Source organism: Pelophylax lessonae, assembly GCF_965119305.1.
Source record: "Pelophylax lessonae genome assembly, chromosome: 2".
NCBI lineage: Eukaryota > Metazoa > Chordata > Amphibia > Anura > Ranidae > Pelophylax > Pelophylax lessonae.
Genome location: NC_138769.1, coordinates 183590115 through 183606632, shown reverse-complemented (window position 1 = coordinate 183606632; position 16518 = coordinate 183590115). Strand labels below are relative to the sequence as shown.

At 42.2% G+C, this 16518-nt stretch overlaps 1 protein-coding gene across 1 annotated transcript; it reads left to right on the top strand.

Annotated features, from left to right (window-relative positions):
- Window positions 1-14819: 14819 nt before the first annotated feature.
- On the top strand, window positions 14820-16158 carry LOC309548013 (uncharacterized protein; the record flags this gene model as incomplete). The annotated part of the gene is made up of 3 exons (XM_082247994.1): window positions 14820-15066; window positions 15669-15824; window positions 15884-16158. 3 exons carry the CDS (start codon window positions 14820-14822, stop codon window positions 16156-16158), a joined length of 678 nt encoding a protein of 225 aa, XP_082104120.1.
- Window positions 16159-16518: the final 360 nt, after the last annotated feature.

The window sequence follows — 16518 nt, the reverse complement described above, 5'->3', positions numbered from 1 at the left end:
AGAAATTGTAAAAAAAAATAATATTATTAAAAAAAAACAATGACAAAATATTAAAAATCAAAACTACTGACACCGTCTACACTGCTAATGACACCAATCTCTGCTCTACTGACTGACACCATCCACTGTTCTGCTAATATACATGCATGTGTGTTTGTGCTCCGGGATGCACACCCTAATGCAATTGGCTGCGCACACCTATGGATAGTGGGAACTTCTAGCATTTTGTAAAGCTAGATACTCAACCTATTTATTTGATTTTTTTTAAATGTTGTTTTAATGTTGCTTCAAACGTGTTTGCGAAGTGCTCCCCTGTGGTGTCCCCACTCACCAGAAAGACTTTAAATTAAGCCTGTTTTGTTTGCTGTTGCTCCAATAATCATCTTATCAGGAAAGGATATGCCAGATAATTACACCCTGGTATGAGCTGGGTTTTCATTCTCCGTGAACAGAATAAAAAGAGGATTCTCCATGGTGAAAGTACTTTTAAAAAAATCCTTTATTAAATAAATATCCACTTACATGTAAAATATAACTGTTCTCCTACATGCGGCTCGGTGGTTCCTGTATATCTCGGCATGATTGATGATGCCTTGTGGGAGGGCGAAATGCGTCTAGCGAGATACCAAACATACAACGTCACTTCCGGCAAGTGGAACGCACGCCGAGATATACAGGAACCACCGAGCCGCATGTAGGAGAACAGTTATATTTTACATGTAAGTGGATATTTATTTAATAAAGGATTTTTTTAAACGTACTTTCACCATGGAGAATTCTTTTTTCATCGGGGGTGGGGCAAGAGAGCTCAGCAGACAGCTTGTCTATTCAGAACACAGTTCTTCTGCTATGTGGAGGGGGTGTGTGTCTTTCCTCCAACCAGCTCTCACACACTGTAACCGCAGGCTCTTTGCCCCCTTCTCTGTGCTCCTGACAGATGAAGAAAGATTTTAATACGTTTCTGTCCTTTTGAAGGGTTGTATACAAGAGAAGACTGCAGATAAACAAGAAAAACACATGTAGGAGGATTGGTTTAATCTCTGTGTATCATCTAAAGCTGTTCACTTTACTAGGTATGTGTGAACGGTTTACAACCACTTTAAGCATTTGTTTAATTAACAATGACATTTTAAACCATACCAATACTTAATGGTTAAGACCCCTGCTGAGGAAGTTGTGGATTCGACATAACGCGTACGGGGGAAGAGCCTGCACACGCTGTAGCACCCATTATTGCTGTCTATGCTTGCACTGGCCGCGTGTCATCCCATGTGAGTTTTTTTGCTGTTTTTACCCCAATAAATCAGATATTACAGAGAGCACTAGATTGCTTTGTTTATTTTATACATGTACCCATGCATGACGGTGGAGAGACGGTTATGAGAAAGGGACTACTTCATCCCTGTTACTGTGTCACTGACACGGCAAGTTTGGCCACCATTTCCGACCTGAGGCATTTTCATCCAGAGGGAGGACAGGAGGAAGCAGCCTATCCATTATCTAGTAGCACCTGTGTGTGCAAAAAGCGGGTTTGGCTCATTATAATCTGTGAGCCAAACCAGGAGCTGACCGGCCAGCATTATCATCAATGCACTAAGTCACCTTATGAATTAAAAGCACCAGCACCTGGTCACCTGATATCCACACAGTACAGAAAGGATCACCTATTTTTATGAAATTTGCACCATTTGTTGATGATATTCCACTTATTTATATTAATTTGTTATTATTTACTAGCACGGGCACCTTATTGTGATATATTGATATTAAGTTATTATTAATCACGGTTATAGTCTCTTATCACCTGGATTAAAATAATCCGTCATCACATGATTTAAGAGCACGTGCACTTTTATTATGGTACTCACTTATTTATTTATTGATTTTTATTGTGGTACTAACTTATTTATTTATTGATTTATTTTTGTAAGATACTTGATATTCACTTTGCTTCATTATTTTATCCTTTGGCGCTACATATCTTATTAGCTTTTTGGAATACTTTATGGTTGTTACCTTATTTCCACAGGTGTACACTACATGATTAGGAAATTGTCGAGGTTAAATGATTTTGATATTTACATTCCTCAACAAAAACTCAGTAGCAGAAGCACAAATTGTGTTGACAAAACCTTCATAACCCTCAGTCTATCGACATTGTCAACAATTACAACATCAGCATGCATAACTATTGAGGCCTTGAGAGATTTAAAAATAGGTAAGGTACAGCTAATTACAGGTGAAGTCAGTAACCTTGCACAAATCATTTATACGAAAATGTATGATTGGTGGTTTTCTAGCATTGAAATGTACATTTTTTAAATTGTAATACCTTTACTGGAGTTACTAAGCAAACAACTGAAGTGAACTAAAGTTAGGATGGCAGGAATATAGTTTTAAAGAGTTGTTGCTTCAAAAAAAAAAAAAACATTATTTGTATTGAAAGACTCTGTAGTTTATAAAGTATAGGTGGTCCCCGGGTTACAAACAAAATAGGGACTGTAGGTTTGTTCTTAAGTCGAATTTGTTTGTAAGTCAGAACAGGTACATTTTTTAAGTTTAGCTCCAGCCAAAACAATAATTTTAGTTTTTTAGATAGCATAGGGAAGGGTTAACACCCCTGTACCATTTGTTTTGCTGTCTGTACCCCTGTTCAGAAGATTTTACCTCACTTTTTGTCCCTGTGACAACTGGATTTTGAAAAATGTGGGTTGTTGTGGAAACAAGGATTGGTGATAAAGGTCCAGTGGAGACACCTTTTTCCCATGAGAACTCTTACAGGAGTGACTTCCCCTTCCTAGGGGTAGATTTCTCCTCACTTCCTGTTGTCTCTCTCCGTTTGTAAGTAGGAGTCGTTTGTAGGTCAGATGTTTGTAACCTGGGGACTGCCTGTATATCAAACAAGAAAAACATTTCAGTTTATTGAACTTGTTCTTTGCAAAAATCATGTCATGTGTAGGACAAGCTACAAGTTTTTACATTTACATGAATATCATCGGGTCTTTGGGATAAACTGAAATACACTAGTGAAAAAATGTACTTCTTTAGTAAATCGACCAGGCACAGATCAGCAGCAAAGCTGATCTGTTACTTGAAGTTCCACAGAGCAACAGCATAGCTGGTTAATTACTTGTAGTTCTGCAAAACATCTGGTCTGTTCAGAAAACCTCTGGCCAGCTCAGCAAATGGCTGCTTAACCACTTAAGCCCCGGAGGATTTTCCTGCTAAAAGACCAGGGGGTATTTTGCGATTCGGCACTGCGTGACTTTAACGGACAATTGTGCGGTCGTGCGACGCTGTACCTTAACGAATTTGATGTCCTTTTTTTCCCACAAACAGAGCTTTCTTTTGGTGGTATTTGATCACCTGTGCGATTTTTTGATCACGCGCTATAAACAAAAAAAGAGTGTCAATTTTGCAAAAAATAGCAATATTTTTCACATTTTTTTATATGAAATTCCCCCCAAAAAAATGTAAAAATCAAAATTTTTTAACATTTTCGGCCAATTTGTTTTATGCTACCTATGTTTGGTAAAAAAAAATCGCAAAAAGCGTATTTTGATTGGTTTGCGCAAAAGTTATCGCGTTTACTAACAAAGGGAAAGATTTTTGTCATTTTTGTTGTTTTTTTTTTTAACGCGTAATGGCGGCAATCTGCAATTTTTTTTGCGGTACTGCGACATTGGGGCGGACAGATCGGACCCTTGACTGACATTTTTGACACTTTTGGGGTTACCAGTGACACTTCTACAGTAATCAGTGCTATACATATGCACTGTTACTGTAAAAATACACTGGTAGTGAAGGGGTTAACTTTATTTGGGAGGGAGGGGCTGTGTGTGTCCCTAGGGGCGTGCTTTCTACTGTGATTGGCTGTGGCTTGAGCTGTAAGGACACTGATCAATGGATCTACATAGTAGATCCGTGTGATCAGTGTCTTTACACCGAGGAGAATGACAGGCAGCTTGTTTACACAAGCTGCCTGACTTTCTCCCTCTCCCCCGCCGATCGCAGAGTGGCCGGCGGACATCGGGTCCGCCGGTCACATGCGTGGGGGGGGTCCCTGACCGCGCAGGAGCGGGAGCGCGCCTCCGCGGGCGCACACTCGCTCCCCAGACACTCCCAGGCTAGTGACGTTAATTAACGTCACTCTGCCTGGCAGGGGCTGACCGCCGCAAATCGGCAAGCGGTTAATGAAGAGCTTTGCATGATCCCCAACTTGGAATTGGCATCACAACAACATAACACAGCTCTCCTGGGACTACAATACACAATCAATCTGCTGGCACCCTGTCCAATTGACAAAAAGCCTCCAAACAGCCACAGAAGCTGACTGACCTTTTCCTGGCATTGTGACTGAACTACAGCCAAGATGGCATGGCTGCACTCTCAGTGGCTCCAAGCTTCTCCTCTCTTCAGCCCTGAATTTTATTGGTGATCTTTGACCTCCCATCCTCCAGCAGATAACGATGAGTCCTCTCCACCCTTCTCATACGCAACCTGCAGCCCTGCCAAATCTAGGGTGAGAAGAGAACCTAGTTTATGTAATATAGTTGACTTTTATCATTGAGGCAAACTCTCCACTCTGATCTCTTCATGGTGGTCCACGAGCAGCGCCTCCACCTTATTGAATCTAATGTAGCACCCTTGTCTTAAACAGGGGCTATTAATACATTTAGCTGTGATAGGTGGTAACTAACCTGGCTGATTTATAGTATTTGTGATCATTTAGGTTTTCTCCTACCCCTGGTTTAATTGTGGTTCCTCCCTTCTGTCAATAGGTGGCACTACTGCCTTTGGCATTAGTATGACGAACTGCAATGAGACTATGAGTTATGAATATGCATGCATATCTTTTTCAGCCAATCAGTAGGAGTTTCAGACCACTGAGCACACTGGGAGAGAGTATATATTTGGATGAAGTCAGGTGATCATGGTCCTCCCACCCAGACCTTGGTCTGGAGTGGATGTGTTAAGAACAACTGCTTTAAGTGAAGCCTGGCATCTAAGGCCTAGCCATGTGCTTGAGGCTCTACAAGAGAGAGCCTGTTTGCTGCCTGGGGGCATGGGAGAGGCTTTGCCAGAGAGAGAGAGAGCCTTTTGTTGCATGGAGGCATAAGGAAAAAAATTGAGTTCTTTGGTGAAGTGCAAGAGGTTACTATTCATGAGCTGGGGACTGTGGAGAGGCTGGGAAAGTATCAAGAGGGACTCATCCAAGGAAGCCCTGCACGGTGCTGTGAGTTTTTGGTTGCTATAGGACACAGCTATTGCTACATAGGTACAGAAAATTGGGTGCGGGCCTAAGGCCCTTGTTCTTTATTGCTAAATACCTTGCTGTTTTTTTTTGAGTCTGTTGATCTGTCTGCCTACTGTCCTAGGGTGTCCTGTGCTCTAACCCTCTCTCTCTATATTTTGTTGTTGTGAGCAATAAATCCACTTTTGGTATTCCTAAAAGTGACTGGCGCTCATTTTTTCTGCAACTATCCACACCCATCATGCTGAAGAACCCACACCCTGAGGTGAAATGTCAGTCCCCCCCGATGCTGGGGGTCAGGGGGGCACTACACTAAGATAGGTGAGCGATGCTCTGCCCACAACAACCTTGTGGACACCTACACTGACCATGATTCTGAGATACAGCAGCTAAAATTGAAGTTGGCAAACTTAGAAAATCACTCACGCAAAAACAATATAAAATTCAGAGGCATCCCTGAATCCGTACCACAGGCTAACCTCATTCCATTTATCGAACAGCTTATGAAAGCTCTGCTGCCCTCACTCATCAATCTGGAACTGGTCATTGACAGAGCCCACAGAATTAAAAAAACACAATTCCTACCAGCGTCAATGCCCAGATATTTACTGGCATGCATCAATTTTTTTCATGTGAAAGAGAAAGTGATGTAGGCGGCTAAAAATACCCGACGTTACCTGACAGTTTCATTGGTATTAAATTTTATGCTGATTTATCACAACCATTACTGCTCAACAGGAAAAAGTTGGTTAATATTACCAAAGCTCTCAATAACCAGAGGATTATGTACAAATGGAGCTTTCCCATGAAACTCATGGTAACGCGCCATGGAAACTCTTTTACCATCTGGAGCCTTGACATGGGCCTTAACCCCTTGGCGCCAGCCGCACGCAAATATGCAGCATGTGGGAGGGTGGGCCTTGATGCCGAATGGTCGCATATTTGCACAAACTGGGATGCATGCAGCTTTGCAGAGAGCGCATGCCCTGCTAACAGAAAGCTCACGATCTTTGTTTGCAACCGGGAGCTTTCCGATCATGTGACCACCATGACAGCAATCACGGCGATCACATGATCATAAACCTTGCCCCATCTCCCAGCATCTGAAACCTCTTAAAGGGCCAGGAGGCATTGGCACAAAAGGGTTAACTTACTGAAATAATGGAATATTATTCCTGCTGATGATCAACAACCTTCCCCAAACAATGTGGATCCATTCAGGATCCACATCGTTTGGATTCTGAATGGTCCTTAACAGCTTAGCTGACTGTAACATCTGCAGTACAATACTTCAGTCTCTAAGCCACCTTACCTGGGTGATCTTGGCCTTTTACCTGTTCCGTGTTGCACTTTTTGTATTTCCAGTCGCAAGATTTCTAATACATTATACTATCTCTCAAGTTGCAATTACGCAATACTATGGATTTAACTGCATCTGAGCAACTTCTCTCCTAACCCCCTTAGCTCTGTGGCCTGATTGGATTCTCTAACAGCTTCCAACCCTCCATAAAGCCTCATTATAGACATTGTCTTCCCTCCAACAATTAAGTATACAACTTGCACTATGCACTGTCACTGTACTATTGACACTTGCTGAGAAGGAGTTAAACATCTAAGGCAATTAAAGGGTTAAATGTGTGCCTAAACAGTCTCTATGTGTGTATATAAATCCTGTATAATAATAATAATAATAATAATAATACTGCAGTGTGCTGCTTTTACTAGGAGATGTGATGGATTTTATTCCCTGCTTTGCAGGAAAACAGAATCTACTACATTACTGCTGACAGGATGGAGCTCTGCATTGTTTACATATGCAGAGCACCGTCCTGTGTCTGTATATATATATATATATATATATATATATATATATACACAGTGCCTTGCGAAAGTATTCGGCCCCCTTGAACTTTGCGACCTTTTGCCACATTTCAGGCTTCAAACATAAAGCTATAAAACTGTAATTTTTTTGTGAAGAATCAACCACAAGTGGGACACAATCATGAAGTGGAACAAAATTTATTGGTTATTTCAAACTTTGTTAACAAATAAAAAACTGAAAAATTGTACGTGCAAAATTATTCAGCCCCTTTACTTTCAGTGTAGCAAACTCTCTCCAGAAGTTCAGTGAGGATCTCTGAATGATCCAATGTTGACCTAAATGACTAATGATGAATCCACCTGTGTGTAATCAAGTCTCCGTATAAATGCACCTGCACTGTGATAGTCTCAGAGGTCCGTTTAAAGCGCAGAGAGCATCATGAAGAACAAGGAACACACCAGGCAGGTCCGAGATACTGTTGTGGAGAAGTTTAAAGCCGGATTTGGATACAAAAAGATTTCCCAAGCTTTAATCATCCCAAGGAGCACTGTGCAAGCGATAATATTGAAATGGAAGGAGTATCAGACCACTGCAAATCTACGAAGACCTGGCCGTCCCTCTAAACTTTCAGCTCATACAAGGAGAAGACTGATCAGAGATGCAGCCAAGAGGCCCATGATTACTCTGGATGAACTGCAGAGATCTACAGCTGAGGTGGAGACTCTGTCCATAGGACAACAATCAGTCGTATACTGCACAAATCTGGCCTTTATGGAAGAGTGGCAAGAAGAAAGCCATTTCTTAAAGATATCCATAAAAAAGTGTTGTTTAAAGTTTGCCACAAGCCACCTGGGAGACACACCAAACATGTGGAAGAAGGTGCAGATGAAACCAAAATCAAACTTTTTGGCAACAATGCAAAAGGTTATGTTTGGCATAAAAGCAACACAGCTCATCACCCTGAACACACCATCCCCACTGTCAAACATGGTGGTGGCAGCATCATGGTTTGGGCCTGCTTTTCTTCAGCAGGGACCGGGAAGATGGTTAAAATTGATAGGAAGATGGATGGAGCCAAATACAGGACCATTCTGGAAGAAAACCTGATGAAGTCTGCAAAAGACCTGAGACTGGGACGGAGATTTGTCTTCCAACAAGACAATGATCCAAAACATAAAGCAAAATCTACAATGGATAGGTTCACAAATAAACATATCCAGGTGTTAGAATGGCCAAGTCAAAGTCCAGACCTGAATCCAATCGAGAATCTGTGGAAAGAACTGAAAACTGCTGTTCACAAATGCTCTCCATCCAACCTCACTGAGCTCGAGCTGTTTTGCAAGGAGGAATGGGCAAAAATTTCAGTCTCTCGATGTGCAAAACTGATAGAGACATACCCCAAGCGACTTACAGCTGTAATCGCAGCAAAAGGTGGCGCTACAAAGTATTAACTTAAGGGGGCTTAATTTTGCACGCCCAATTTTTCAGTTTTCTATTTGTTAAAAAAGTTTGAAATATCCAATAAATTTCGTTCCACTTCTTGATTGTGTCCCACTTGTTGTTGATTCTTCACAAAAAATTACAGTTTTATATCCTTATGTTTGAAGCCTGAAATGTGGCAAAAGGTCAAAGTTCAAGGGGGCCGAATACTTTCGCAAGGCACTGTATATATACATACATACATTATTCTGCACAGAGCGGCCGCCCTGCAGCAGTAAATCTGCTATAGGGAGGTCGGTAAGCATGCACTTAATTTTAAACAACTACGCTTCTGTAAGCATTTGCTTGATCACATTTGTGCACACAGACAACGCCATCTAATTATTGGTGGAGACTTTAACACAGTAGGAGACCTTACTATGGATTCCTCCTCAGACAAACACCTGCCTCACCAAGTTCTAAACCAATTTCTCTAAAGAAATGATCTTTATGATATTTGGTGCTGCCAACATGGATCTGGAAGAGACTAGACCTACTATTCTTTCTTACTAAAAAAAAAAAAAAGGACAGAACATTTTGAAAAAAAAAAAGTTTTCCTTATTTTCTGTCAGTAAAGTTTGAAAATAAGTAATTTTTCTCCTTCACTGGTGTGCGCTGATGGGGCAGCACTGATGGGCACTGATAGGCTGCACTGATGGGCACTGATGAGGTGGCACTTATGAGCACTGATGAGGAGGCACTAATATGCTGCACTGATGAGCACTGAAAGGTGGCACTGATGGGCACTGATGGGCGGCACTGATGGGTACTGATGGGCAGCATTGATGGGCACTGATGGGCAGCCCAGGTGGGAAGGCACTTATGGACATGACTGGCAACACTATGGGCACTGATTGTGAGCACTGATTGTGGGAACTGTGGACACTGATTGTGGGAACTGTGGGCACTGATTGTGGGCACTGATGGGCACTTTTTTTACTTTATTATAATTAGGGCACTGATGATCAGTGCCCTGATTACCTGTACTAGACTCCTCTTTGAGGAGGAGCCGTTGATCGGCTCTACTTGCCACACACTCTGACAGAGGCAAGGAGAGCCGGTAAGCGGCACTTCCTCATTTACATGTGACCGGCTGTGCTTGGACACAGCCAATCACATGGGTAAAGAGCCAAGTCATTTGCTCTTTACCAAGATCGGGGTCGCGAGTCCTAGGAACACGGCGTGGCTACGATCACCGCACTGCGTGCACTGTGGGCGCACGAGAGCGGCCGTTCTGGGGCCCTGTCATATGACATCATCCCAGAATGAGAGCCGCACCGCTCCACCGTCATAATGACCTTTTAAGTAGTGATAGTCCCTTTGGTATGGTCAAAATATAAAGCAAATATGCCCGGTATACTTAAAGAATAAACTCATTTGTAAAGAAATAGAGGACTTGGCAAAATAATGTGGTTCTAGAGCCTATTCGATTAAAAGTAGGACAACATCAGAAAAATCAGACAGAAATTATGTTCCTTACTTCTATTCCAGTATGAGAATAATTTAAAATACACCAAATAAAATGTATGCGCCTTTGGTAACAAAAGTCGGAACCCTACTAGCTAGAAAAGTTATAAAAAACAAAGCAAATTAAAAATCTCTTAAATCCATCACCCGTTCTCAATGAAAGTCCTTACTAGTCCTCAAGAGATCGCAAACTGTTTAGCAATTACCAGTGTTCCCTCTATAATTCTCCAACATGATTCTTCAATTGCTCAACCAACTTTCTCTTCCATAGAGGCCTTCTTACAATCAGTTGATATTACCTCACTAACCCCTACATACAGTATCTCACAAAAGTGAGTACACCCCTCACATTTTTGTAATTATTTTATCATATGTTTTCATGTGACAACACTGAAGAAATGACACTTTGCTACAATGTAAAGTAGTGAGTGTACAGCTTGTATAACAATGTCAATTTGTTGTCCCCTCAAAATAACTCAACACACAGACATTAATGTCTAAACAGCTGTCAATGAAAGTGAGTACACCCCCAAGTGACAATGTCCAAATTGGGCCCAAAGTGTCAATATTTTGTGTGGCCACCGATGTTTTCCAGCACTGCCTTAACCCTCTTGGACATGGCGTTCCCCAGAGCTTTACAGGTTGTCATTGGAGTCCTCTTCCACTTCTCCATGATGACATCACGGAGCTTGTGGATGTTAGAGACCTTGCGTTCCTCCACCTTCCACTTGAGGATGCCCTACAGATGCTTAATGGGGTTTAGATCTAGAGACATACTTGGCCAGTCCATCACCTTTACCCTCAGCTTCTTTAGCAAGGCAGTGGTCGTCTTGGAGGTGTGTTTAGGGTCGTTGTCATGTTGGAATACTGCCCTGCAGTCCAGTCTCTGAAGGGAGGGGATCATGCTCTGCTCTGCTTCAGTATGTCACAGTACATGTTGGCATTCATGGTTCCCTCAATGAACTGTAGCTCCCCAGTGCTGGCAGCACTCATGCAGTCCCAGACCATGACACTCCCACCACCATGCTTGACTGTAGGCAAGACAAACTTGTCTTTGTACTCCTCACCTGGTTGCTGCCACACATGCCTGACACCATCTGAACAAAATAGATTTATCTTGCTCTCATCAGACCACACAGGACATGGTTCCAGTAATCCACGTCCTTAGTCTTCTTGTCTTCAGCAAACTGTTTGCAGGCTTTCTTGTGCATCATCTTTAGAAGAGGCTTCCTTCTGGGATGACAGCCATGCAGACCAATTTGATGCAGTGTGTGGCGTATGGTCTGAGTACTGACATGCTGACCCCCCACCCCTTCAAGCTCTGCAGTAATGCTGGCAGCACTCATACATCTATTTCCCAAAGACAACCTTTGAATATGATGCTAAGCACATGCACTCAACTTCTTTGGTCGGCCATGGCGAGGACTGTTCTGAGTGGAACCTGTCCTGTTAAACTGATGTATGGTCTTGGCCACCATGCTGCAGCTCAGTTTCAGGGTCTTGGCTATCTTCCTATAAGAAAGGAGAGAGCGGCGCCAGCTTAGTATTAGTACAAGTTTATTTAACACTGTTAAAATTGGTGACTCACTGTCCGAGGTTGGGTGAGACCGGTACACAAAGACTGTTAGGGTCATCCATCTTCCTCTTCCAGGATAGTGGTCATAGGAGAAGGTGGTGAGGTTCCAGAGGTATAGCCGAGCCGCTGTGGGGCTGCTAGTTGTCACTGGCCGCGGCGGAGCATGCACAACAGGGCTCCGGCTGCCGACTTCTGATCCCTGAGGAGCTCACTTCCTGGCAGGAGAAAAATAGGGGTTGCACGCGTTCGTAGCATCCGTGCTCCTTCGTCAGGCATTGGGGGTGTCTCAGGTGGGGCAGGGAATTTATATCCTGTTGCCGGACTAATTGCAAAGACATCTGTCTGTGGGGGGGGCAGAGCCAAAAGACTCTAAGAAAGTAATCTCAGTAAAAACACAATTGGGGATACATGTCTCTAGGAAATCCATAAAAGTACATAAAAATACATAAAAATACATGATGGTATTACATAAAAGAGGACTTATAAGAATAAATCCCATAAAAATAATACTGACATGGCCATGGGGAAAATAGATCGGTAATGTGTGTATACATCTACATGAAAAAACGGTATTGGAGGGAAAAAATAAAAATAGAAATAAATGTAAAAGAAAAAAAAAAAAACCATAAAAATAAAAATATATAAATAAAAATAAAAATAAAAATAAACATGAAAATAAAAGTAAAAATAAAGATAAAAATTAAAATAAAAATAAAAATAAAATAAAAATAAAAATGAAAATGAGAATAGAATACACACACATATATATATATATATATATATATACATACATATACATATATATATATATATATATAAAAAAAAAATATATATATATATATATATATATAAAAATATTGATGGAGAAAAAAAAAATATATATGTCACTGATAGGGAATGATGTGTGGATGTATGAGGTGTCACAAGTATATGTGCAATATTTTAGAGTGTGATATTGATTTCTAATCCCTCGTTTAGGCCTCCTGGCGCTAGAGTGTCCAGGGTATAAATCCAGTAGTTTTCTCTGGTACACAGTCGCTTGAACCGTTCAGCAGGGGGAAAGTGTGCAGGGATGGCTTCCAATACCCACACTTTGAGTCCATCGGAGCTCTTGGGATGATACTCAGTAAAGTGTCGGGGGACGCTATGTTTATCGGAACCTGTTTCAACAAGGTTCCGATGCTCTCCAAAGCGTTTGCGTAAGGTCCGTATAGTACGGCCTACATAAACTAGGTTGCAGGGGCACACGAGGCAATAGATGACATATTCCGTCGAACAAGTGTAGAAGTCAGTGAGGTGATGGGTTTTTCCATTGTTTGTGAATTCCTTTAGACCGTGTCTCACATGTTTGCATGTTAAGCACCTGGTCTTACAACATTTGTACATTCCCTTGATTTGGAGAAAGGAGGTGAGTGATGAGTTAGTTTTTGGTCTAATGGAGCGGACCTGGCTTGGTGCTATTAGAGTTTTGAGGTTTTTTGCGCGCCTGTATGAAAAACGGGGGCGCTCGGTGAGGTCTGCACGTAGGTAAGTGTCTTCCTTTAGGATTGCCCAATGTTTATGGAAAATGCGTTCCATGTGCTTGAATTTACTGTGAGAATGGGTAGTGAATCGTGCGGAGGTGGGATGATTGTTTATTTTCCTTGTATACTCCGCTCTACTTTTCTTTAGATCTTCATGCAGGTAGTGGTCAGAGGCTTTTTTTATGAGTTCTTCAGGATAGCCCTTTTCAAGAAATTTCTGTTTGAGTAGTGTTCCATGGTGGATATATGTTTGGGACTGAGTGCAATTGTGTTTAAGGCGGCAATATTGGCTCTTTAGTATATTCTGAATCCATCTGGGGTGGTGACAGCTATTGTAGTGCAGGTATGAATTTCCAACGGTGGGTTTGACGTAATGCTGAGCACTGATTGTATTATCATGATTGTATAACTCGAGGTCCAAGAAAGTAAGTTTTTCGGCATCTGAGACTGATGTGAAGGAAAGCCCCATCTGGTTGTTATTGCAGTGTTCGAGAAATGGTGGTATGAGGGAGGCAGGGCCATCCCAGATGATAACTATATCGTCGATATATCAACCGAAGAAGATGAGATGAGAAGCAAAGGGATTGTTGTGCCAAATGTATTGCTGCTCCCAGTAGCCCATAGTTAAGTTGGCGTAACTGGGGGCAAAATTGGCCCCCATGGCCGTGCCTTTGATTTGGGTAACAGGGTATAAATCCCCTGCCCCACCTGAGACACTCCCATCGCCTGACGAAGGAGCACGGATGCTCCGAACGCATGCAACCCCTATTTTTCTCCTGCCAGGAAGTGATGTCATCAGGGATCAGAAGTCGGCAGCCGGAGCCCTGTTGTGCATGCTCCGCCGTGGCCAGTGACAACTAGCAGCCCCACAGCGGCTCGGCTATACCTCTGGAACCTCACCACCTTCTCCTATGACTACTATCCTGGAAGAGGAAGATGGATGACCCTAACAGTCTTTGTGTACCGGTCTCACCCAACCTCGGACAGTGAATCACCAATTTTAACAGTGTTAAATAAACTTGTACTAATACTAAGCTAGCGCCGCTCTCTCCTTTCTTGCATCTCTCAGGGCTTCTCCACGCTTCAGCCGGCTGCCGCGGACTATAGCTTCCCTACAGTACCAAACTTTGTTCCCCCCCCTCCCATCCACCCACATTCCTTGTTCCATCTTGGGATATTAGAAGAGCGCCATGACACCCCCCACTTTCATGGCTATCTTCCTATAGCCTAGGCCATCTTTAAGTAGAGCAACAATTCTTTTTTTCAGATCCTCAGAGTTCTTTTCCATGAAGTGCCATGTTGAACTTCCAGTGACCAGTATGAGAGAGTAAGAGCGATAACACCAAATTTAACACACCTGCTCCCCATTCACACCTGAGACCTTGTAACCAAACCGCACCATTCGTGGTCCTCCTTCAGATGTAGGGCCATAGGAAATGGTACGGTACAGTTAGGGCGGAGCTACTGGCGTCACACGATACATTCCACTGATTGGTGGACAGGAAAACGTCACTGCTGTCGTCAAACGAAAGCGCAGTTCAGTCCAGATATAGGAGAAGGATGCCTGCAATTAACAGCAGGGTCTGGTCGACTCAGGAACTATCCACTTTCCTAACTATAATTGCGGACATCGTTATTCAGAGTGAGCTTGATGGATCAGTGAGAAATGAAAAGGTGTATAAAGATATTTCCCAGCGGATGGCAGCCGAGGGATTTGAACGGACGTCGGGTCAGTGTAGGGCAAAGCTTAAGAAGCTTAAAGTCCAATATAAAAAAATTAAGGATGCCAACAGCTGTAGTGGAAACAGTCGAAGTACTTGGAAGTGGTACGATGCCATGGACGCCATTTACGGGAATAGGCCGGCAAACCAAGGCAGGGAAGGAGGTCTGGACTCTGCATCTTCATCTGCATCTGCACTTCTCGAATCCATGATAGATCCTGTTGGTAAGTTTTTTTCTTCCTGCTTGGCATTGGCTTTCCCTATGCTACCCATTTAAAAAAATAACTGCACAAAACCATTAACTCTGCACCAAAAATGTAATTGTATTTGTACAGTGGACTGAAAGAAAATGGTAGGGAGTAGCGCAGCACTGTTTTGTATAATTAATGAAAAATGTGTGACTGGTGTTTTGCTTAATTAGTATGGGCTTGATAATATTAATAGGTGCTGAATATGCATAAAACTACTATTAAAGGCTATCATGCATGATTTCAAGCAGCCACAGTGCACTTTAACCAAGTAAAGTTAATCAAAGAATGGATAGGGAAATGTACTGTCTGTATAAATCAGCCCCTATTTTTGAGGAAAAAGACAACTGTAGAAAAGATAATGGAGATTTCTGATGCTCTCATTCTACCTTAGCCTTTAAACTGATATAGTTCCATTATTTTTTATTTAAATACCTGTACAGAAGAGTATAGGCATCTCATTTTTTTACCCACTCTGCATCCCATTGTTTACTACCTGATGATAACTGCCATAAGATAGTACACCGTGTCTTATTCTTGTTGTTTGTGTATTAAACCCTTGATATGTGCATTTTCAGATACTGTGGATGGACTCTCCAATGATACCTCAAACTTTTCAGACGATGGTCCATCGACTTCTTTCAGCAGCACCAGTACGATTGCGTCAACACCAAGCCAACCACAGAGTACGCCAAATGCACCACGTCACACTGAGGTAAGACATTATGATCAGAGTGAAAGTTATAATTGTGCATTTTCTTAAATCAATATTCTGGTATTTTGTATATTCCAGGTGAAAGGAGACGGTTGCAGCTGGATCTGCGCACAGTTATTGAGGATATGAGGGCAGTAGAGGAAAGACAACAGGAAAAGATGGAGACCCTTTCTGAGCGGTGGTTTCAGGCACTGCGTCAGGATGCCCAGGAAGCTATGCGCCAGGAGGCTGAGATTGCCCGGCAGCAGATGGAGCAGTTGGCTACCTTCAACCAGGCCTTCCTTGGTGTCCTTGGGCAGCTTGTTCAAGTGCTGGGAGCCAGTCGTGATCCAAGGCCACCGCCAAGGCAATAGTGCCTGTCAGCCAGCACAGGACCTGTACCTTTTTTTTTTTGGTAATTTTTTAGTTTTTTTTTGTAAAAATGTTTTTTATTTTTTGAATTCTTACTTGTAAGAAAATATAGAAAGAACATTTTTTTGTGTGGAATAAAAGATTTTATAAGAGACTTTGGATGTGTCTGATTCATTAATGTAAAACTTTATTAAAACTTTAAAACAATCATGGTAAGAAATTAGGTGTTGAGGTGCCGCATCAGAGCCTGACGTATTTCATTGCACTCATCTTCAATATCCTGTGCTATTACCCGTACTGGCTCTTCTGCAGACGTATTCCAATCCTGGTGGAAGTCTTCTCCGTGACTTTCACAAAGATTG